The sequence below is a fragment of the Ictalurus punctatus genome, chromosome 5 (genome assembly GCF_001660625.3).
Source record: "Ictalurus punctatus breed USDA103 chromosome 5, Coco_2.0, whole genome shotgun sequence".
NCBI lineage: Eukaryota > Metazoa > Chordata > Actinopteri > Siluriformes > Ictaluridae > Ictalurus > Ictalurus punctatus.
In genome coordinates this window covers 5,844,818-5,869,494 of record NC_030420.2, presented here as the reverse complement: position 1 = coordinate 5,869,494, position 24,677 = coordinate 5,844,818, and the positions used below count along the sequence as shown (strand labels likewise).

At 41.8% G+C, this 24,677-nt stretch overlaps 1 protein-coding gene across 2 annotated transcripts in view; it reads right to left on the bottom strand.

The window, feature by feature from the left end:
- Nucleotides 1–2,134: 2,134 nt before the first annotated feature.
- Nucleotides 2,135–24,677, bottom strand: part of adgra2 (adhesion G protein-coupled receptor A2) — a 61,903-nt gene continuing 39,360 nt past the window's right edge. Inside the window, exons 3-19 of one of the 2 annotated variants that reach the window (XM_017467960.3) lie at nt 18,622–18,693; nt 16,993–17,064; nt 16,797–16,868; nt 14,414–14,577; nt 13,292–13,505; nt 13,040–13,204; nt 12,728–12,926; nt 11,484–11,633; nt 11,198–11,359; nt 10,525–10,722; nt 10,242–10,422; nt 9,740–9,948; nt 8,989–9,116; nt 8,685–8,808; nt 8,425–8,573; nt 6,533–6,622; nt 2,135–6,025 (exon numbers count right to left, since the gene is read on the bottom strand). In XM_017467960.3, the coding sequence (XP_017323449.2) occupies nt 4,558–6,025; nt 6,533–6,622; nt 8,425–8,573; nt 8,685–8,808; nt 8,989–9,116; nt 9,740–9,948; nt 10,242–10,422; nt 10,525–10,722; nt 11,198–11,359; nt 11,484–11,633; nt 12,728–12,926; nt 13,040–13,204; nt 13,292–13,505; nt 14,414–14,577; nt 16,797–16,868; nt 16,993–17,064; nt 18,622–18,693 (3,817 nt within the window). In that variant the 3' untranslated portion in view covers nt 2,135–4,557. The remainder of the gene's footprint in view (nt 6,026–6,532; nt 6,623–8,424; nt 8,574–8,684; nt 8,809–8,988; nt 9,117–9,739; nt 9,949–10,241; nt 10,423–10,524; nt 10,723–11,197; nt 11,360–11,483; nt 11,634–12,727; nt 12,927–13,039; nt 13,205–13,291; nt 13,506–14,413; nt 14,578–16,796; nt 16,869–16,992; nt 17,065–18,621; nt 18,694–24,677) is intronic. The other variant, XM_047155453.2, reaches the window with a different exon arrangement.

Below are 24,677 nucleotides of genomic sequence, written 5' to 3'. Positions count from 1 at the left end.
CTCGTGCGGCGGTTGCTATATGCCCATACACGCCCACAAGCCACGCCCACAAGCCACGCCCCCAGCAAACATGGACGTTATTTTAATCCCACCTTTCTGAGTCGTTTTGTAGTTCAGTACAAACTGGGCCAGTTCCACTGCCTGAAAAATCTTCTAAACTGTCGTTTATAAGTCCGTCGAAAACTTTTTCTCGCGCCCGTACGACGTCGTGAGGACAGTCGTTAGCACAAATGCTAATAACCATCGAATCTACTTGCAGTGCTGGGAGTCGATTCCCAAAAGAGTCGATTCTCACCTTCCAAGGAATTGTGAACCAAGAGTCGATTCCACTGTGAAACTGATTCGGTTCAAGACAGTGGAATCGTTTACATATTACTGTACAAAGACTGGCTTAATAAAAGGTTGCCAATATAGAAAAGCTAGGATTTTTAGTCTGCCTACTAACTCTATCTAATTAAATGATCATAAATGTTTAATAAATATGTCAGGATCCCTTTATATTCGTAATATCATATTATATTATACAATGTTTGTTTTACAAGATTATCCCCCTGGTGTCCTGTCTTTGTGTTATTGAATTCGCAAAAAAAAAAAAAAAAAAAAAAAAAGATACATGGAATCGAATCAAGAATCGACTCACGTTTCTGGGGGAAATCATTCCTGGTTGCTGGATGTAATATTGCCACAACGTGACTTGGAATCCAATCCGAGAGCAGATCAGATAATACTAGCCAATCCTGGGCCGGAATGCAGGGTATTGTTAGCCAATTGTAGCGCACGAGGCAGGGTTTGAGAACAGGTATGAAAGAAATAACGCGTTGCTATGTATGGGTGATGACTCCATGGTGAGTTACGGAAAGGCTTAACGCTCCCAAGGATGACTTCAACCTAGGTGAATCACAGCCTCAATAAGATTAGAAATAGTTTAGAAATAGTTTCTAAACATAGCTACACTCTGTAGATAAATATGAGTTGGTTGTTCCACCCTGCTTAAAGAAAAACCCAATAGAAACCATCACAGAAATTCTCATGGTCATCAGCTAACCATTACCTTTATTGGTCCTTAATGGTTTCCACTAAACATAACATGCCACCAACAGAAGGCAACAAATTACCATATCATTATCATAAAGTTATTTCCTGAAGGTCAGGTTATACATCCTAAATCTCAACCTGCCTAACTGCATTGTAAGATGACAAGCTATCTTATACATAAATTTCCACCTAGACCTACTGTACAGTTTATATATTGTTTGCTTCTTGTTGTTGTTTTGTTTAACTCTCAAATTATCTACTATCACAGGTGATTTCTGAGTATGCATCATCGTAGTGTTTTCACAGTGTGAAATACAAATAAGCATACAGTATGAGGGTGAGTCAAATGAAAACCTTCATATTCAAATTTGCTTTGTTTATTGCAAATAGGCATCACAAAAGTGTATCAGGTTTAAGGTAACAGTAAAACTGGCAATAGAGAACAATCGACCAGTAGTACAGTTTTCCTTTCGCAACTGCAAGTTTAATATACCATTTGTGCAATGCCTCAGATTGATTTTTCCCTCTTTTCTCAGCTTGAAAATGGCTTGCCTTTCTCCCATAGACAGCTCTCTGAGCTTCATGTTGGCTTATCCTTTTTAACAGCAAATTCAGTCTCCACAGGTGAAACGGAAGGCTAAAACCAAGAGTAGATGTTCAGAGCTATTTATTGTTTAAACAATCAATCTAACAGGACACACTTGGGTAACAAGAAACCCCTACACAATTGTTTAACACATCTAGACATAAATATCAGGAAATAAAAGCTCAATCTTTTGATCTCAAACCCAAATGTCTTTGACATTATTTAACGCAAACAAATAAATTGGCCTTGCCGTTCCAGTAGTTTAGGAGGGGACTGTACAGTATGTCACACTTTTAAGGTTTTCATTTGAATCACCCTCGCACTATAGCCTAGTAAAAAAAAAAAAAAAAAAACTGCAATGATGAAATAAAATTATACAAATGAAGTGTGGCGCGATTGGCAGATCATGCACCGCTGGTTGAATGCAAACTGTCTATCTTAATTCAGAGGTTTCTATCTGTGGTATACATTTTCACGTCTTAATAGGCCCAATAATGAAAAGAAACCACCAAGTCATTTAAAAAAGTCTTTATTTTGCATCAGAAATTTTTATAAGGCACAAACAGCAAATATTTTACTGGAACTGAAAAGGAATTTTCATATTGATGCAAAGTGACATATAAATACACACGAAACATGAAATATCCCTTTAAAAACTCGAGATGACAGTAGAAACAATCATTGTTAGATAAATACCCTACTGAATTTTTACTGACCAAAAACTTCATGCATAGGGACAGGAAAAAAATTTTTTTTTAAAAATCACATGGCTTGTTAAACCATAGCGCACAAACAAGTCCATACATCATTTCAAAACAATTTCATAATTGTATAATTAGCTTTACACACCTTTAAACATCAGACTTCCATTCAACTTCAATTTGGACACCATGGAACTAATGCAGTCGTTCGGTGATTTAAAAAAAAAAAAAAAAAAATCTCAGTAAGTCATGTCTGTTTTTAAAAGGATTATTCACCCTTTACACACCATCATGTCACTAATAAAACTCACTGGAGTCCAACATGCAATAAAACAAAACCACATCTTATTTGTGACTTACGCTATAATAAATATTGCTATTACAAAACTTTTAATAACTGCTTGCCAAATTTGTGACACTTTTGGGAAATTTGTGATGTCTGAAGAGAGAAAACTTGCTGTAACAAATACTGTAACAAGATGTTTAAAGAAGCTTCTTTGGTGTCAATCATCCCTGAAAACGTGTTAAAAGTAGAGCTGGCGAATTTTACTTGAAGACAGATTCAAGATATGAAGTGAAAAACAAGCAAACAAACAATCTAACTAACTAACTAAAAATGGCACCCTGTCGATAAGATGACATTGCATATGATGTTATAAATAAGAACAGCTACTTCTTAGCATAAGGCAGTACTTGAATGATAGAAATGATTGTCTTGTGACTAACACTGTTTTCCCCCTTTGAGACCAGGGGTACTATTTCTTTTCTTTTTTTTTTTTAAACGTTGGCTTCGGTTGGTTCTAAGTGCTCTCATTTAGACAGTACTATACACTACGTTACACTGCTACATGGTATTGCTTGATGGCTGTTTGAATTTGAAGTGACTAGGGAGGGAACTAGGGAGATTTTAGCAGTGAACAAAATGTCAGTACAACAGAAAGAAAGAAAAATCAGTGAGGACTACAAGAAAGAAAAGAAAAAAGAAAAAGAATAGAAAAATACCCTGAATCTGCTAATACATTGTTTGTGCTTCATTTAGGTGTAAGTAAGGGTGGACTTTTTCCAAGTGCTACGGGAAAACCATGTTAGACATGATTGTATTAAAAAAAAAATATTCTTCTCCACCTATATTTCTTTCTATACAACAATAATGAAATCACTATTTATAGCCTTTATCACTTGGTGGTATGTTTGGTTTGGCAGTGCATTTGATAAATGGCATGAGTGATCCGCTAGAGGGCAGTCTAGACCTGTGTTTTTCATTAGAATCTTGGCCTTTGACACAGAAGAGGGACAGTAATAACACACAGACTTGAGTTATTTCCTGCATTTGCAGAAAAAGACCAGCATCCCCCAGTGCCAATACGTATTCCACAAATAAAGCATGGAGAGGAAGCGAACTCACTGCAAGTCCTTAATACTGGGACGATTAGGTAAGGCCAAGAGGTATTTATCAGTGCTGGAAAGGGAATAGAGCTAAATACTTACTGTAAGAGTCAATTAATACATCCATACATTCTTACATACATACATACATACATACATACATACATTCTGACATATACATCTCTCATGATCACATGTGCACGTTCACCAAATAACCAGCAGACACAAAGCACGACAAACACATTAAGTATATATATAAAAAAAAAGGTTGAACAAGCGAACAAATGCAAAATGAACTCGGAATGCAGTTTGTGGTCCATTTCCACCGGTATGCATAGATCAAAATGGATAAAAAGTTTAAGCTTACAGATCCCGTAAGGTGTTCACTTTTTAGCAATAGCTTTTAAATCTCATGTTAGATATATCCTAAACAACAAGCATATCACAGAGAAACAAATACTGTGGCACTATTTCAGGGTGAAAAATACTGATTTGGAAAGGGTTCAGTTTTTGCATATACGTATATCCCTTCATTTTTTTAAAAAACAATACAACAAGGCCCAAAGAACAAGCCCCCCACCCCCGCTTTATTTGGCACCACAACGTACAGGATCCCTCATAAAACCTCAACTAATACTTGAGTAGTTATCTGGCAAATGGTCTGGGATATTTCTGGAAGGTGCAAATTGTTTGAAGCTCATTGTTGAAAATAAAATGTCAGGGAGGCTAATCCTGGAGGAAAGCACACGTTTCGATTGGGATTGAGGCAGTGAGGCTCTTGATGCTCACCGTGTTCTTCCCTAAACACAGAATGCTAGCCGATTTAGCTAGAGCTCATTTACGTTGCCATCACACCGTCGTCTCACTCTTCCAAACCCCAGGCCTCATCCCAACTGACCCCTGGGAATGGTCCGATCCACTTGCGTCCAGTTCGATCGCTGAACCTTTTAGCATTCCATTCGTTGTGGCAGGTAGCGTTGATGAGGTTGTGCCACTTGCAGTTCCGGTAACTGTTATGGTGTCAGTGTTCAACAGATAGGAACCTCGTTTAAAGTCTTTATCAGCTGCAGTGACCAATTTAAGGTTGTCCCTGCTTGCACTGCGCCTCTGTCCATTCTGCTGCATTGCAACCCGACTTGCTATAGAGGGCAAAAGTGGGAAAGGCTTCCTGCTTCCGCTGCTTCCTCCATCGCTTCCTTCTGAAGGACTTGTTCCTGGTCCTTCTCCACGGTGTCTCCCATTGGTCAGTGGACCATTATGGCTCTCCGAATGGCTGTTTCGAAGACTTCCATTCTCGCTGGATGCATATCTGTGAACTTGATGAATGTTGACTTGGTCCACCCCAGGTGGGCCCAAGGCACCTACACTGCCCCCACCCCCTCGTAGTGCTTTCAGACGATAATGTCCCCTTCCCTCCCCCCGGTGGTGGTACTGGCCACTTCCTGCCTTATTTCTACTAGTAGTCTTTTTTCGCTGTTGCTGCTGAACAGGTAGCGTGGTGCTAATACTGGGCAGCAGCAGGTTGTTGGCAGGTTTGCTGTTGGTGTTGTTCTCCGTGCTGGTGCTGGTGTTGGTGCCTGCCAGAGCACGTGTAGCATTGTTGGCATTGTCCTGTGTCACCTGCAAAAGGTTGGTAAGCTTGCAGGGTCCAGTGCCGATACTGCTGGTGCCACTCGGAGTGGAGGATGATCTGGCAGAAGAAGAGTAGTTGCTTTGCTCTGCTGGAGGAAGAGAGCCAATAAAAAGTTGCGAGCCCCGTTCAGAAGTGCTCTGGACTCCGGCGGTGGCGGTGCAGGGTTGGCTGTAGGCTGGAATCGGCTGTGAGCGATGGTATCCTCGGCAACATCCAAGCCAAGCTGCCTGAACATCCAAGCGTTTGAAGCAGTGATGGAGCACCAAGAAGATTCCCAGCCCTGTCGCCGTTCCTCCATACAGGCAGCTGAACAACTTCCTCTCTCTGTCCACGTGCCACATAGCCATCGCACCGCAACACCACAGAAGCAAAAACACAAACTGAGTCACCACCAGTACCAAGAACTGCACTTTCAGCGAGTACTGGTCCTCCTGTACCGTTCCAGCATGCACCGGGCCGACCGCAGAGTCCGTTGAAAGTAAGCTAGTGCTGCCATTTAGAGCTGGCTGGGCTTCAGGTAAGGGAGAGGATCCAGAGGTGGAGCATGGAGGTTCCTTGGCACTCTGGGACGTTCGGCATCTCAAGCGTGCAATGGTACACAGGAAGTACAGCCAGGTCACCAGGATCACCAGGCCAGCAGGAACATAGAAAGCTCCAATACTGGGCTGCCATACCAACCAACAGCTGCCAAAGTGTCAGAGGCAGTAAGAAGGTCAGAAAGGGCAAAGAATTACTTAACGACAATCAAAAAGCGCTCTGTCTTAGTGACAGTCTTTTTAAAGGAGCTATACAGCATTGCCATAAATCTAAAGTTACAGAGTCAATTCATCCTGAACGGGAACTTAAGGCAGTGTCCAGTTTTCTGTAAGATATTGTAAACAATGCCATTTCATGCTTAATCTAATTAGAAGCGTTACTTCTAGATATCATAGCAGAATGAATTTACACTTGTGCTACAGGTCATAGTATATCATGACCTCAGATGGTATTTCTTATGCATTAAGGTAAAACAAATCAGATGTCTACGTACACAACAAAAACACACTAAACCCTGTCGTGCGTCTTAAAGAAACAGTGCCATCTCTCAAGATATTTAAGTCTTGAATATGTCTGTCTACGTATTTAACAGATTGTCCTCATCTGTTTTCCACAGGAATGCGCTAAACCTAATAGCACTATTATTCTACTTACTAAGGAATGTTGTCCCCGTAGTTGTTAATGTTGACAGCTGCAGTGATCCCGCATATGATGAGAGGAACGCCGCCGGCTATCAAATAAAACCTACACAGAGCGAAAGACATGGAAGGGTTCTGGATGACCAACACAGCTAAAAGAAAAACGGGAAGCAGTGTCTTGTGAGAGAAGAACGTGTTGTTATTTAACTACTGTAAGAAAATGTGTAATCCATATAATCATTAATAACAATAATAATAATAATAATAATAATAAACTTTCTTTTATAGAGTGGCTTTAAAAGCAGCTTCTCAAAGCGCTGTACACAAAATAAGCAGCACACAGAAAAAAGGGGGAAAATAATGATAGATAAATAATAATAATAATAATAATAATAATAATAATAATAATAAGTAGACAACAGCAAGCAAATTCTAGTTTTAAAAAGTATGTCTTGAGTTGAGCTTTAAATATGTCAAAGGTCTGAGCGAATATAAAACCTTCTGTAAGGAGATGTTTATTCAACATTTATGGAAGGAGTCTCCAGTATTAGTATAACAGTAAGTTTTCCGGCATGGGAGGTCTTTTTGTGCTTTCGGTAACACGACAAACTACGATTTTTTGGGGTGGGCTTATTAACCTCAAGAGTGAGAATAAAAGAGAGTTTACTGCTTTTATAACGTACGTAGTAACAGAAACTAACTTGTTCCGTATTTCCACAGCATTATATGTAATTATAAATGGATAAAAAAAAAAAAACTATGATGTACTGATATGATATGATTAAAACAAATGCTGGGATATGCTCTTTTTTTGTGTGTGGAAAATAATAAGGATTTCCTTCAGATTTTAGCTTCCATTTTTTTACGCAGTTGCCCAGATCTCTTTCTTTGAGCTGTAGGGGGTCAAGGATTTAAAGTTATAATATTGTGTAGTAATCCAGAAGGTCTTTATTAACTCTACAGAAGCATCTTCAATTATAGAACCAAAACTCGATTGCTTTTAATACTACTACACCTGGATAATTGAAAACGTTCTTTGTGCTTTTCTATTGGATTTGTTCATGTTGTGCTGGTCCTGGTGGTATAATATGAAAAAGTCTGCTCTTTAGTTTCTCAAGAAAGGTCGCAGAAGAAGAAGAATAAGAATAAGAAGAAGAAGAAGAAGAAGAAGTGCTATAAGTGGGGAACAGGAGAATGATTTATCCCAGAGACAGACCCTGTGTGTGGGTAGCATAGAGGTCAGTGGCACACATTTGAGAGGTCAGAAGTACAGTGTGAGAACCCTGGCTTGAGGAGAACAGGAATCTATGTGTGAGTGTGTGCGTGTCAGCATGCGTGACTGACACTCAGCATTATCTCTTATTAGATTTATGGCTTTTCTTGTCACTTTTATCGAATCCTGGTCTCTTTCCCCAATCCTGCTTGTTCCACACTAACAGATGGCTCTTGGTTCTTAGAAGACAATGGTGCTCTTTGACTAGTCAGGTTTTGTATCAGGGTGGTCTTGCACTTGCATGCATGTCTTTAAATAGTGCTTTATATCCTCAGATTGCTCCTGTCCAACTCCATATGTCCTGTCTTTGAGTCTTAAATAAGAACACATTTATTGAAGCGCTTGAGAAGACAACCTCACAATATGGAGAGGTAGAGCAGCCGTCAAATTTTATTGTCACCACATCCACAGTATATGTAGGTGTGTATACAGCGGTATTAAACATTGTGTTCATGACTTCCGATTGTACGACGAGAGCAATGTACGAAACATCAATTCCAGTGGAAGGAAGTACAATATAATATGTATATATGTAAACTGAAAAAGAGAGAAAGCCTTAGAATGGTGTAACTGGGCACAACGTTGTTAACTTTAACAAGTACATATTCTCGTGTCACCTGGATGACATCACTGACCTGAGCATGGGCCGCTGAGTGGGTACTACTGTAGCTTCGCCCTCTGGTTGCTGTGGAGACCGCCACATGGCCTCCTTATAGAGCACCCGCGCGCTGACGCCGATCCACAACAGAGTGGACAATGAAGAATAGTGGAGAACAATGCCCACCTAACACACGCACACACGACATGACAAAAATAAATACCTAACTAACACATGAGGAATTGTAATTATTAAACCTTGCTGGTATTTCACATGATAGTAAATTAGCATTCTCACCGCTTGGCACGCAATTGGGTGGCTAGTTAGAGTGATGCCCCCAGCAAACACCGCCGTCGTCATGGCAATGTGAAAACAGGTGTTGAGGAGGGTGTGCCAGCTTTTCCTAGTAATTCGAATAGAGCTAAGGACATAAAAGAATACAGGATGATGAAAAAAAGAAAAAGAAAAAAAGAGAGGTCAAACTTGCACTTCCTGGTTTTTGCCGCTGTTTACTGTCATGCACTGTGATCTGAAGCATACTGATGTAAGTACTGAGCATGTATGTACTGAACTGAACGATTCAGCCTGAACATCTCACTACCTGTGGTGTAGTATGTATGTAAAGATGATGGTGAAGAGGCACAGGAGGAGAGCTGCAGTGCAGGTGTACACCACCGGGTGGAGCACTTCCACAGGAGCAGGAGACAGACCCGGGAAATCAGGCACCTCCTGAAATAGAGAGAGAGAGAAGCATTACAAAAGCCACATACTATGCATTCACATCAAGGGACTAATGGCATTAACTTCTCTATGACTGCATTCCTCAACCACTGCTTTGCCAAAGTTTATGTGAATCTTGCGCTCTAATTAAACGCCAACATTCTGAGATGACATAAATGCTGTGAAAGTCAGACTCTGTGCCAGGAAGCGTTCAAAGAGTCACTCATTCAATGTCAGGCTGCTTTCCAGAGACATGCAACGGCCAGGTTAGACAGAATACCCTTTGCCAAGTGTCAGGATAAGAGGTATGTAGTGTTAAATGTCTGTTAGTAATGGGAGATGTGTCCTCCCTATTTAAAGGAATGGGTCTATCGCAGACAGGTCAGAGCAGCTCATTAGATAGATAAGACTTACTGCGGGAAATGCGATTTATCTCCAAGTGCCTTACTGTGTTTGCATTATTACAACATAGATAGTGTAAATATATATATATATATATATATATATATATATATATATAATATATATATATATATATATATATTTATATATATTAAGATGTAAAAAAAAACCTTGTTTTTTCAAGTAGTTAAACAACAGTACTGCCCCTTTGGCTTGGACCGTAGCATTACCTGGAGCACGGCGTAGTTACTGAGTACGGTGCACCGTAGCGTTGACATGCTAGCGTCACTGTGCGTTAACTGACAGCCGTCTGTACTCCAACTCCCATGATGCTTGAGCGAATGCAGACTCCAATGTGCAGCCACTGGATCGTTACCGGGTGATGTGTGTCGCAGCGACACAGTGATTGGAGCTGACTGGTTCCACATGGTGCATCCATCTGTGAGTGCGAAAGAGAAGAGTTTTTCTGGGTCGTTTGAGGTAAAAAGAGAGGACATGAAGGGTTGCATTTTTAAGAACGATGTCAGCACGGCCAGCTGGTTTCAATTGGTTAGCAGGGCTTGAGTTTAGCCATCACTGGACGTTAAGACTTTTCCCAGTTTTCCTCTTTTTTCGTCATTTAATGACATCAGATAAACCCACACTACTGGTTTGCAGACTTTGATGGTGCACACCGAGTTGTTATTATCGCTTTATGATAATAAAGTTTTCCAAGGACAACAGGTAGCTCACCAAGGCCTACGTAGATGACCGGTGTGTTCACGCTCCGCCGGCGAGCTGCGCTGCTGGAGTTTCCAATAAACGGGAAGAATCTTCCAGTACGGAAAGCCACAAACTGCAGTTTACAGTCCGTAGGAGCATTGGGAGGGAACAGGGATGGAGGGAGAGAGACCGAAGCAAGTGCTACAGCATTCTATAAAATAAAAACAAGGAGAAATCGGTAGCAAGAGAGAATCACACTACAAGATTTTGAACGTTTTATTTTCTTAGCATTTTTTTTAATGATCTATTTCACCTTTAAAGGGAAAGCGTTTAGTGACATGTTAAGGGTTCCTGTTGTACAACGGAAGTGTAACTGCTGCTCGTGGGTGGAGTCTATCGCGTCGAATCCACTGGCACCAGAGCTCTCTCGTCTTTCATAGGCGGTGCAGGTCATGCCAGTGAAGTGGGCGGGGCGTATCAAGTGAGCTTCCATCACGATGTTCCGAGATATCTACAAGGAAAGGTTGAAATGCTTGTGTGATAATGTGGGGTGTTTTATTTTCTTTAGAAAACAAATACACTCTCTTTCAGAGGGTTTAATCTTTTCTTACATTCATGAACAGACCAGAAGTTGACCCAAAACGAACCCTTATGTTTAAAAACTTGCAATAAATCGGGACACCCCGATTTCATGCAATGTCACTCAAAATCTTATTTCTTTTCTATGATGAGGCTAGCTTTATGAGATTATCTTATTGTGGCAGGATAATATGTGTAGCCATGACCCATGCTCACCCCTCACGCTAGCTTATAAATGCTATGATTGTTCTGCTAGTGTGAGTCGGCCCTAAGGCTATACAACAGTGCATTCTGGGAAGATAAACACAATGTCTATTTCCTTTACGTAGGGCTCGTATATAGTACATGGCCAGAAATTTTGAAAGTAGACACAATTATTAGTATTATAATCCTCGAGAGTCTCCTACCATGGAGAGATACTGGGCATTCGGGTGAAGCTGTGGCCATGCTAAGGTCTCTAGTGAGCAGACTATAGAGCTGCATGCTCTTTTCTCCTTCTGAGCCAGGGACAAGATCTGATCATCCACTTGCATCAGGTTACTGCCCATCTCCACCAGTACTTCTGACAGCTGAAACACCAAGAGCACGGAAAAACTGAATAACTGTAGTTTTGTAAGACTGGGTCATAACTGCCCCTAAAACATATTTGTCAGATGCTAGAAACTGCCAGAAAATCCAAGAAACTCTACTAACCTCACGTGAATGATCAAGATAGTCCATGAATTTATCCATCATCTGTGCCACGTAGAAAACATCCACCGTGTCCGTGAAGCCTGCTGCCTCCAACGTGTATGTCCTCACCTGGTGTGCCAACGTCACAGCATTGGAGGAATTGATGGGCATCTAGAACACAAGGATTTTTTTTTTCACCATGTGAAACTGGCCTCACGTCGTAATACGATCTGATTAAGGACGTATGAAATGCTTTCTGGTACATTCAGAGGTGATTCGAAAGTGATTTTACTTTTGCGCCAACTCCATCGTGTCGTATTCCTCACTTACCGTATGCACATCACATCAACGCATGATTTGTCTTGGAGAAAAATCCTAAAATATTCTAGCAGGCTTGGTTAACTCCACTGTCCAAGCAGCCAAGCAGACACCTGTAGAGAAGATTTCAATTCTTCTATTTCTATTAAAAAAAACACGTTTAACTCTTTCTTTCCTCTCACAGAATGAATTGTTGGATCGCAACCATCCTGGCCTCAAAAGTGACACTCCAACAAGTCTTCCTTTTTTGACTGTTGTGAACATCAGCAAGTTGTGACTTCCTGAACGGCGTCTGATAGAATGAACGATCAGGTTCATCCGGCCTCCCTTTCCAGTGGTTCAGGCCCTACCTCTCGAGAAGATCATACAGAACATAATAAATGGGTGAAGAGTCCAAGCTGCAACTGGTGTACCTCAAGGATCAGTGCTTGGTCCTTTCCCCTTCTTAGTGTACACTCCTTCCTGGAGATGGCTCGGTCTCAGCAAACGTTCCAGTTTGACAGAGATCACATACTTGATGAAAGATTACCACGTCCAAGTTACACTTTTGAAGGAAGAACTTCAACCGACTCATTATTAGAATTAACATCAAGGTCTGCCGGCAATCTTATGCGCCCTGACCATTTCACGCTATCCTGGAGGACATCATAATGTTCAGGCCGTGCTTCTCAAAAACAATATTTTGGCACTTGACATCTCACTGCTCAACTACTACCAGTACAAAACCATAAAAATAAATAAATAAATAAATAAATAAATACATCTGTGATGGACTACCATCAGGAAATTATGGAGGACACTGATAATAGCCTACCAGAAAAAAAATATGGACGACATTGATGATGCACTATGCTTATGAAATTATAGTGGACACTGTTAATGGATTGGCAGTATTTGGAGAGGGGTTAACAGTAGGAAACATATAAAGCACATTGGTGATGACCTACCAGTATGAACGTATGAAGGACATTGGTGATGTCATTGGTGTAGAGGCACTGAGAGTAGTCTCCTTCCTCCCAGCGACCAGAGCGATCACAGTAACGAGACGCCCTCTTCTGATCAACAGCGCCCCCTCCAGACAGGGACGGATAACGCAGCTGCAGGCAGTACTGATATGAAGTAATTCCAGCCAGAGTTCTTGGCCACCTAAAGAATGACACGGCAGAGCTCTTTTTAGACGTTAATATTAATAATAATTCATTCATACATGTTATGGGAAGTTACTGGCGTTGGTAATGGCTTGCGTGTTCCAGCCTCACCTGAACTCCCCTCTATTATTGGACACTCTTTGCTCAGGGCAGAAGGTGGCGCTGTTTTCCAGAACCACGATCTCTACACTGCGCGAGACGTTCCCTCGTCCCGTTGTCACCACACACTCCCACTCGCCGCTCGCATCGACATGCACGTTCGACAAGATCAGCTCGCTGAAGAGTAAAAAAAACACGCTGCATCGCGGTACATCGCATTGTATCACTAGTATTCGATGTGATTGCCTCGCACTACGTGGTTACCTAGTGATGACAGTGCAGTCGTGTAGAACGCTCTCCTCTAGAAGAACTCCATTCTCAGGGTTGTTACTGACAATTTGGCCTTTGTGGCGCCAGTGTACGGCGGTGATTTTGTCCACCCGGGCAGCAGTACAGTGGAACGGCAGCCTGTCTCCTTTAAACACTACTTGGCGCAGTGAGGGTAACAGAAACAGAGTGTGCAGCTCCAAGGGGCCTTCTGGAAAATGCAGAAATACACACACATTCATCCCTAGTGATTAGGTTCTTCATGTAGCCTACAAGATGAATAGAAATGTAGTTACTTTATACTTTATCCAGAAAATCTAAACATCATATATATGTGAGCGTTCTAAAAATGTACTATTCAAGTCTGTTTATTTATCACCTTTGGGTAAATAACTGAACCGTATTCCTTTTTTTTTTTTCTTTTCTGATAGAAGGAGGTGAAAAACAGCCATTTTCACTCCGGTGCTTTGGCGCTCTATTATTGTTCAGCCGTCCTCGGACTGATTGTGAAAGAGCCTGGCTGCATCAGAGATGTTTAGCAGCTTTTAGGTCCTTTTATTCATAACACCGAAACCACAGTGGAATTACTCATAGACATTCATCTGTATCTGCCGCTCGCCAATGCAAATATGTTTTATACTTTGCAGAGAGAAAGAATGATGACGTGAGATGATATTGAAACAACAGCAGGGTGTCTGGTCTGAGACCCCGAGACACTAACCCCCACCCCGCTCCAGAAAAGAAAGAAAGACAAAAAAACAAAACCATAAGAGATCAACAGAACGATCACATGAGGGCCAACTAAAAGCCACAGAGAAACTGAATCAGATCCCCAGTGGCAGAAGATGGAGCATGGAATGATAGCTATGGAAAATCGGCGAGTGCGATTTTAAACTGAGCTCCAGCCAGGATGCGGCCCAGACCGAGGAGTTCGGCTACCCTAAAAAGCAACTACTCAAAACAAATATTTCCCCAGAAGCTTTAATTTCAGTAAATTGACACTTTCTCACGATTTAGCTTTCTCCCTGTTCTCCAGTGGTCTTTAGAACGGTTTCGCTTGATGTCTCGACCTCAACATACTTTGAGTCCATGCTGAAATACGTGGATGTATTTTCTCACCACAGGTCAGGTCGATCTCCTTGAGTTCTCGCAGTGGTCTGTTCTGGAACCTTCTGGGATACGTGCAGAGCGTCTCATCTCCGAGTCTGGCTGAACTTGTGCGAAAGAAATCCGGCACCCATTGCAGACCACAGTCACATGACAGGAACTCCGAGTCAAAGTTACTAATCGGGTAGAAAAAGCAACTTAATCCCATATGTAGTCAATATTTGTTTTATGATCTGCTGAACAGAAAAAATGACTTTTTAACCGTTTATATTGATATTACAAAGATGGTCCGTATCTCATTACTTCGACTTATTATCAAGAGTATCCCTAAGCTTTTTTTTTTTTTCAAAAAATACTCCATGAATAGTATTCATATTTCTAATGACTGAGAGAGATGTTGATAAAATGTATTGCTGTTTTAAAATATGTTTCGCAAGCGTATATCTATAAAACCAAAAGTGACGCATAGGGACGGACATTCCTAAACAGAACACAAGGTTAAGAATAAAATATAAAGGGTCACACATACATACTCTTCTACACACATGCTAAATAAATCCAGTTTTCCACTGCTCCCTGGTGACCTCCCGGCTAGGAGCGAGGTTCTAGAATAATCCATCATGTTTGTGGTCCTTGTGTCTACACTTTCACTGTAAAAACCCCCAGAAGACTGAGCTTGATATCAATCATATCCTATAAGGCCACATTATGGGATTAACCCGGCATACCTGACAAAGAACCAGCCTTCCACTTATATGAATTTAACCTTCGATGGAAATTAATATCATCGTACTAGCACACACATACGCGTGCATGGGGTTTTCACACTTATGTACTGTCATACTACTAGTAGTGGGCGATATGACAAAAGTATGACATCACGATTCTCGACAGCGTTCATACTATACATGATATGTATATATATATATATCACGATATATGCAGGTTTATGAACCATTACCCAGCAATATAGTATTATTACTTTTTTTTTTTAAAAAAGCTGTTTGGTGATACTTTATTTAATGTCTGCAAAAAAAAGATCATTGTTTAACGCTGAAAAAGAATGAAAGAAAAACTGTACAAATATAAAAATGTACACTTTTACAGATTAAAATTTTCAACGTCAAATCACATCAGCTGCTCATAGTCAGTTTGCAATTCTGAAATTTTAAAAAACCCACTAAAAATATAAAGATAATAATTAATAAAGATACCACAACATCTCATCCATGGGCATAACCACGCATTCTTTGGGGGGTCGTATCCCCCCCCAATGTTGAGGAAATACAAATCTGTCCCCCCAATATACAGCACAAAATATTTTCGATATGTCCCCCTTTAATGAACCCTGCCAACGGATCTGTCTTTTCTTCATCTATTCTATTTATTTATTTATATTCCTTTTTAATATATCTCCGTTCGTTAAGGAAAATAGGTCTGCGCCCCGCCTCCAATTGTACACTTGGTTGCGCCCATACTCAACACAAGTTGGTTGATATATTTTAGCAGCTCAGTCTGTAAGAAATGGAGACAGCAGCCAAGCGTAGAAAAGTGCAGCACAACATACGAGCTTTTTTTCAGACAGTAAGTAACTAGATACCTAAATACTAGGTAACCTTAGCTTAGTATGGAAGGCATCATACCATGGCTTGGTTTGTTCTTAAGAACGTCAGTTAACTTTTGATATTTGCACACCCACGAAGTAGGCTAGGCTAACGTCAGTTCCAGTTTTTGACCCCCCCCCCCCACCCCCCCCCCAATGTCCATATTATGGTTACGCCCTTGATCTCATCAGAATATCTCAAAATACTGTACTGTGACATCATGTATCATGATATTAATATTATTATCATCATATCACCCAGCTCTACATACAGTACATACTATTACAGATAAACTTTCGGCGGTGAACTTAAATTCTTAAAAGAATCATTCTTTTCTCAGGTCGAAGTCATCCTAAACTGCGTAGACAGATTCAAATTAGGCGACTGGTTCGTTTATATTTTTGGAAATAGAACCGACTAAAACTGTTAGAAAATGCAAATCAGGTAATAACTGCACAAGAAGGAATGAAAAAAAAAAAAAAAAAACCCAACATGTCTTGTTGAGATTGAATTGAAATGAACTTGAGTGATGTAGCTGAGGTAGATTGCGAATTCACAAACCATGCTGACCATGCGTCCATTTCTTATTCCATTTATTTAATCATTAAAAAAAATAATAAATAACTCTGTCCACACCCACTTCCAGTTTAAATGTGAATACAAATAAAACTATTTGAAGCGCTGAACAGCTAGAACTAATGGCGGTTACGCCCCAACAACATCTTTTGGTTTCATCCTTGTGTTTATTTAATAGAATAGCTTAAGTAGATTTCTGCTGCGCTCTCACTCACACCAGCTTCAGCGAGGGAAGCTCCTGGAAGATGTTCGGCTCCAGTGAAGAGAAGATGTTTCCCGAAATGTTCCTGAAACCCAAACAAATTGACTCAGGAATTCAGACATCATTCCCGACTACATAGCTCTGGACTAATTGCAGTCAGAGAGCTTTAGTCCATCAATAAACGTCCCTATCAAAAGACAGCGGCTTACAGTTTGGTGAGGTTGGTGAGTCCCTGGAACATATCTGGAGTCAGGCAGCCGATCCGGTTGTTGGACAGGTCACTGTAAACAGGAACAAATGGGATATGCTGAGCAATCGTGAACAGCAATCCAGCCAGACTAAGATTGAGTTCTTCACAGGGTCACCGTTATGGCCAAAACCTTTTCAGTTTGTTAGTTGACTTTGAAAAGCTTGGAAGCGCATACTGAAAACGGCCTTTAAAAGGCTTGGAATAAAAGCAATGTATACTCATCATAACCTAACCCAAACAATGCGAGACAGGAGCCCATTAAAGAGCAGACAATAGCGGAGACTCTGCTTTCACTCGATTTGGCTTATCCCCATGTCCTCATGTCCATTTGCTACTACTTCAAGTGATTTGTCGGGTGCATTCCACTATCTCTGGCTGTTTATTCAGGCCAGAAAAACACCAGAAAGAGCGAAAAACGAGTCTGGGAAATGGCTTTAAGAAAAGTCTGCCTTCCCCAGGACTCTAGAACGGTATTGGTTTTTGAGATCGGTCACTTCCAGTTAAGAGAGGCACTATCGTCTGTGACATCGTTTCTGCGCAGCCCCATTTGAAATTCCTGACCAAACTACTTCCTCTGAAATAAACTCCCATTGGAGTCTGACAGTGAGGCCACACTGTGACTACAGCTTGTGGTTGCTTTAAAACACAATAAAAACCCAGAAACTGGTTAGCTGCATTCATACTGTAATTTCCAGAGCCATCCCAGAATCCTCTGCAGACTTCTGTGGTTCCCTCAACAGCTGGCTGAGGGTTTAGGTACAGTGCGCCATATAGATTTGGTTCTCAGGATTATTTCTTATTGATGAGACAAACAAGATCAGTATTTAATGGCTGATAACCAAAGATGCAGACGAATGCTTTTTCAGAAAGCGTTGATTCATTATCTATGACAGCAGCCCTGGCAATAGTGGCAGCTGCAAGGCGACTCGGAAGTTTATACTAAAGCACTCATTCAAATGTATCATTTTTTTCGATAGTAACAACTTATACAGGGACTTATTTGGCAGACACTCCAGCTAAATGGATTTTTTTTTTAAAAAGTGTGGAGATGTTTATTAAACATTTATGGAAGGCGTCTCCAGTGTCAGCATTTTCCATCAGACTACAGTCTTCAGAACAGTGGCGTTTGCAGTTTCTCATTAACTTCAAGAGAGAGAAAAACCGGTGAGGGGATGACTGTATATACCTGTTATAACATAAATGATAACAGGAGCTAGCTTGTTTCGTGGACATTCCACGACGTTAAATGTTAACTATAAACAGATATGTACGATGTGTCAATCTTCAAATTCAGAAAGATTTCCTGTGATATATGAGGAATAAAACACTTCGGGACGTGCCGTTATTGGAAAATAATCGGCTTCGGGTTAGCAATAATAACCTAGCTTCGCATCGGGACACATCACACCACCGTGTCTTTGATTATTTTCCTACCACAGCATGCCTGTTGTTGTTTTTTTTAGTGTTTACATATTTGTTTTTGTCTTACATGTCGTCATATTGTTTTCTCTAGTTTATATGACTATAGACTGGTTCCTCCGCATACGTCACGATTACTGAATAAAATGAACAATTCCAGTCAACTTACAGTTTTCTCAATGCGGTCAGACTCTGAAAAGCTCCAGGCACGATGGTGCTGATCAGATTATTCTTCAGGTCGCTGCAAAGACAAGATCCAGATAAGATGTGCGTCAGAAGAATCGAAGGCAAAGTCAGAAGACAAATGGAAAACAGATTTCATTGTGGAAAGACATATTGTGCAATGTTTCGAGCGACTATAAAGCACTTACTCCAAGCTCCCAATATGAAGGAGAGATTTAAAAAAAAAAAAAGCACCAGGAAATGAAAGTGATCACTTGCACAGAGTCTCCATGTCCTGACCCGATGCTGAGTATTCGATCACGGTAAATATCGGGCTTAAAAGCTGGACCAGCATACCTGATCATGTAATTGTGAAAAGAAGCAGATCTTAAAAGAAAGCACGTGTGAAACCAGTGAAATTCAAGAGGGATCAAAAAGTGAAGGTACTTTTGAAAAGACAATTCCCAAAACGAACGAAAACCATCTTCAGCCAAGCCATAAATGTCCATTTTTTTTAAAACAAACTTTGAAGATACAGTTTCATGCTGAATATCTACCCCCTCCACCTTTTCCTGCCCTCTAATTTAGCCCATAGCCATGTGTTGAATCACTTATCAGCCCGAGCCCCTGAACACAAACAGACTATTGGCCTCTAAATTAACCTTTGGAACTCCTGGCATGATATTTATTAGTCAGGTGGGAATTGAGAGAATGATGGAGGTCAGCTGATGCTTTGTAACGGCCTCCTCTTGTATGACACAAATAAAGATCCAGGTCTGTCCCACTAGTGACGTTTCCTTGTAGAAATGTACCAAGGCTGAATTCATTGGGGGGGGCGCATTTATATACCCCTCACTCCTAATATTTATTGGCTCTTCAGAACGAAGGCCTCCGCTGATTACATCTTACGGACGACTAAAAACAAGGTCCACATGACATTGAAAGCCTATATATAAAACCTCAGGCATTTCCCACAGCTCCGCCTGTCTCCATACCATTACTTGAACGTTCACTTGAGTCATTTACTTATGTGGAGGCTTTAAATCTGAAACCTTGGCTGCTCATATCAGGAAAATCAGAATGTTCTCATATGCAGACCACAATGTTTTCAGACCTGCTGAGATGGGAAAGGAGGCCGATGGATCTTGTATTTAAGTAAGCCTAGAGATTCCATCTCTAAGATGAGATGCAGCAATCAAACCATGTTTTAAATAAAATAGCAGCAGTAATCAGCAGTTGAGGTTTTGTGTAAAGACCAGAAAGGCCCTTAAATACTATGCTATATGCTTGGAATTTATAACGCAATTAGACTAGTCTAATAATCTATTCGCTGAAGCTCTGACCAATATAGAGTACTGTAGATGCCAGTAATATAACGCAACATAACTGCTCACTGAAAGCAGAACACTTTGGAAAAATATTTCTATCTAGTAGCCTTAAAGGAGTATCGGTTTGACATTTCATTCAAAAACTTTACTGTCATATGCACCAGCTTCTTTGTACAATGAAATTCTTTGTTTACCCATTCTCACAGGTGCTGTAAAAGAAAACAAAGTATACATAAAAACTGACAAAAATACTGACAAAGTGCAAGGTGTCGTGCTAAACTGAAACTATATAACAATCCATCCATCCATCCATCCATCCATCTCACTTATCCTACACAGGATCACGGGGGAGCCTGCAGACTATCCCAGGGAACTCGGGGCACAGGGCGGGGGACACCCTGGACGGGGTGCCGACCCATCGCAGGGCACAATCACACACATTCGCACACTAGGGACAATTTGGAAATGCCATTCAGCTAAGAAGGCGTGTCTTTAGACTGGTGGAGGAAACCCCTGGAGCACGGGGAGAACACGCAAACACCCCCAACCCCGGTGGTGTGGGGCAAACGTGCTAAAGTTACAAAAGATATCACAGATAACAATATGCCATAAGAATAGGGAAGCGCAGATGACTTTAACCATTTAAAGAGTAGAACCTAACACTGAATGTTATGCACAATATGCAGTATGATGTCACAATTCCCAAAAACGAAAGAAAACGGTGTGTGTGAACAGGAAAATCTAAAATATCATCAAAAATATGTCAATTTTATAGCAAGCTTTCTTATATATATATATATATATATATATATACACACACACACACACACACACATTACGTAAGGTTTAAACCCCTTTTTCCTCAATACTAAGTAATAATGTATTTTATTAAAGTTGATTCTGCTTAAAATTTCTCCTCACGCTGCCTCTGAATGAGAAACTCCTGCAAGTCCGCATGGCACTATCGTGAATCAGGGTTTTTCTAAGGGATCAGTGAAATGTAATATCATGATTATTATTCGTTCAGTGCTGCTGTAATATGTCAGTTTACAGAGGGAATAAAATACTGCAATGCCGCTAGCTTTTTGCGTTAGCCGGACTGACGCTAGGCGAACGGCATATCTGTGCACAGCCATTAACACTATAACATTACGCTATCAGAAAGTGCGAGCTTTCATATCAGTGTGTTGTGCTATGAGCTTCAAGGGCGACTGGCCAAAGCTGTCAGGGAGTGTTAAAGGAGCACAAGAGAGAGATGAGAGGGAGAAAGATGAGTGCTAAAGAGAGAGCGGTCAGAGAGGTAAGGCAAGAGAAAGGTAATAGAGGGACAAGAGAGACAAGGGACAAGAGGGAGACAAGAGGGAGACAAGGTGAAAGAGAGATGAGCGAGACGAGCTAGAGAGAGAGAGAGAGAGACAAGAAAGAGAGAAGAAAATGAGACGGAAAAAAACAGACAAGAAAGATAAAAGAGCCAAAAAAAGAGTCGAGAGAGATAAAAACGATATAAAGGGAGAGATGAGAGAGATAGGAGAGAGAGCGAGAGGGAGACGAGGCAAGAGGGATGAAAGAGACACAAGAGAGAGGAAAAAGAGACGAGAGTGATGAGAGACAGGGCAAGAGAAAGAGAAAGGAGGGATGAGAGAGAGACAAGAGGGAGACAAGGTGAAAGAGAGATGAGAGAGAGAAATAAGACTAACAGAAACAGAGAGATGAGAGATAGAGACAAAAAGAGAAAGAAACAAGAGGGTCAAGAGAGATAAAAGAGACATAAAGAGAGAGGGAGAGATAAAGATAGGAGAGATGATGAGACAGGGCAGGAGAAAGACAAAAGAGGGGCATGAGAGAAACAAGAGGGAGACAAGGTAAAAAAAAAAGAGACGAGAGAGACAAAGAAATGAGAGAGAGACAAGAGAGACGGGGGAAGAAAAATGAAGCAAACAAAAAAACAGAGACAAGAGATATACAAGAGACAAAAAGGAGAAAGAAACGAGAGAGACAAGCGAGATAAAAGTGACAAAGAGAGACGAGAGAGAGAGAGAGAGAGAGACGAGGCAAGAGGGATGACAGAGATACAAGAGAAAAAGAGAGACAAGATAGATGAGAGCTGAGAGAAAGAGACAAAAAGACATGAGAGAGGTGAGAGCGCAAGAGAGATAAGAAAGAGAAATGAGAAGGAGATGAGAGAGACGAGAAGAAGAGACGGGAGAAAAAGGGACAAGACAAGAGAAGTGAGACGAGACAGACGAAACTGAGCGTGAAGGAAGAAAGGAGAGAACTAAACTTATAGAGGACTGTGCTCACTAAATGGTCTGACCTTGGGTGAAAGTCAGGAGCAGGAGAATAAGTGTGTGTGTGTGTGTGTGTGTGTGTGTGTGTGTGTGTGTGTGTGTGTGTGTGTGTGTATTAGTAGCTGCACTCATATGCAACAATAGCTGTTTCCTGTCTGGTGTGTCCCAGTCCTCATTAGCGCTGTGATGAACGGAGCAACAATACCCACTCTTTCCTACTCCACACACACACACACACACACACACACACACACACGTCTCGGACTAAAGGTCAGAGCTGCGTACACTCTCTGTGTGAAGATCAACAGCGACTCACGTACATCCACTCTCATCACTGAGATGGGGAATGTGGAACAGAGTGAACATGAACACACACACACACACACACACACACACACACACACACACACACACACCGTATTCTCCATATCACACTCTAGTAAGCACCTAAAAAGCTTTCGAGTACCCCGATGACATGAGGGCCTGCAAACTGGAACGTTGTCAGAAACTGATTCTGCTCCATTTCTTCACTATGGAATTCTAAGTGCCCTAGTGTGCACATTTCACATCCGTGCTTCTCACACACAAACACACACACACACACACACACACACAAAGATACACAAATGTCCCAGAACACGGCCCAGAACACGGCTCGACACACGGCCCAGAACACACGCCCCAGAACACGGCTCGACACACGGCCCAGAACACACGGCCCAGAACACACGGCCCAGAACACACGGCCCAGAACACACGGCCCAGAACACACGGCCCAGAACACGGCTCGACACACGGCCCAGAACACACGGCCCAGAACACACGGCCCAGAACACGGCTCGACACACGGCCCAGAACACACGGCCCAGAACACACGGCCCAGAACACGGCTCGACACACGGCCCAGAACACACGGCCCAGAACACACGGCCCAGAACACGGCTCGACACACGCCCCAGAACACACGGCCCAGAACACACGGCCCAGAACACACGGCCCAGAACACGGCTCGACACACGGCCCAGAACACACGGCCCAGAACACACGGCCCAGAACACGGCTCGACACACGCCCCAGAACACACGGCCCAGAACACACGGCCCAGAACACACGGCCCAGAACACGGCTCGACACACGGCCCAGAACACACGGCCCAGAACACACGGCCCAGAACACGGCTCGACACACGGCCCAGAACACACGGCCCAGAACACGGCCCAGAACACGGCCCAGAACACACGGCCCAGAACACGGCTCGACACACGGCCCATAACACACGGCCCAGAGCACGGCCCAGAACACGGCTCGACACACGGTGAGCAGAACTGATTCAACATCGGAGTATTTCAGTTAGTGGAAAATTATTTCGCCTTCATTTGAAATGTGAGTGTTTGGAATTGAACAAATCAGGGCTTGAAATACAGTTAAGACGCATTTGCAAAAAAAATAAATAAATAATAAAAAAGAAATAGGGTTGAGGAACCAGTAGAAATGCAGGAAGGTAGCGAACACTGTCAGGATATTATATCAGATTATCTGCTGCACGTCAGTAACGCTGTCGCGTAGTCAGTGGCTCTTCAGTCTTATTTCCTCAAGCGTAGTTTCAAATATTTTTTATTGATTTCAGCTCAATAACTGAAACATTGACGAATAAAAAAAGCCCTGATGGAGTATCGTTATATAATCACGGTTAGTTTCAGTCCTATTCACAACAATGCTGTTGACTATTACTCCACGCCTAATTGGAATCTCATTGCTCTGATTCAGTCACACAAAAGCGGCTCTCCATGTTTTCTCCTGCCTGCGAGGACACTCGTCTTTAGATTGATGTACATCGACCCACCAGTGCCCCATTGTTCCCAGAGTGCTTTGCTTTCTGCTCTACTTCCCCTTGCGCTCTGTGATTGGACAGCAGCAGTGCGGAATGTCGAGGCCTGACCCGATATGACTATTGTCGGTTTACTTCAGAACCGCATGCTAGTGCGTTCAGTTTGCGACGATGGAGGCTGTGTGTGTGTGTGTGTGTGTGTGTGTGTGTGTGTTTCAGAGACGTGTCCATTTGTGTAGTTTCTTTATTTGTTCTTCAAGAAGTCATGAATGCACCTGGGGCCTTTTCTAGGAAAAAAACAGAGAGGAGAACACGAGAGGGAAAGAGCTAAAGGGTCATTAAGGGTTTGTCTGCTTCAGGTCTTGTCTTATGCTTTTGAATAAAGGATGGAGAAAGAAAGAGAGAGAGAGAAAGAGAGATAGCTTGTGTGTGTGTGTGTGTGTGTGTGTGTGTGTTTAAATGTGTTCACAATTTCACAGCTGTTAGTGGAATGTATACACACACATTAAAAAGACGTTAGCTAACCTAATACTGGATGTACTGATTGTGCACATGTATCACATTTTGTTTCTATGTGTGTGTGTGTGTGTGTGTGTGAGTGAGTGAGGCCGGCAGAGGC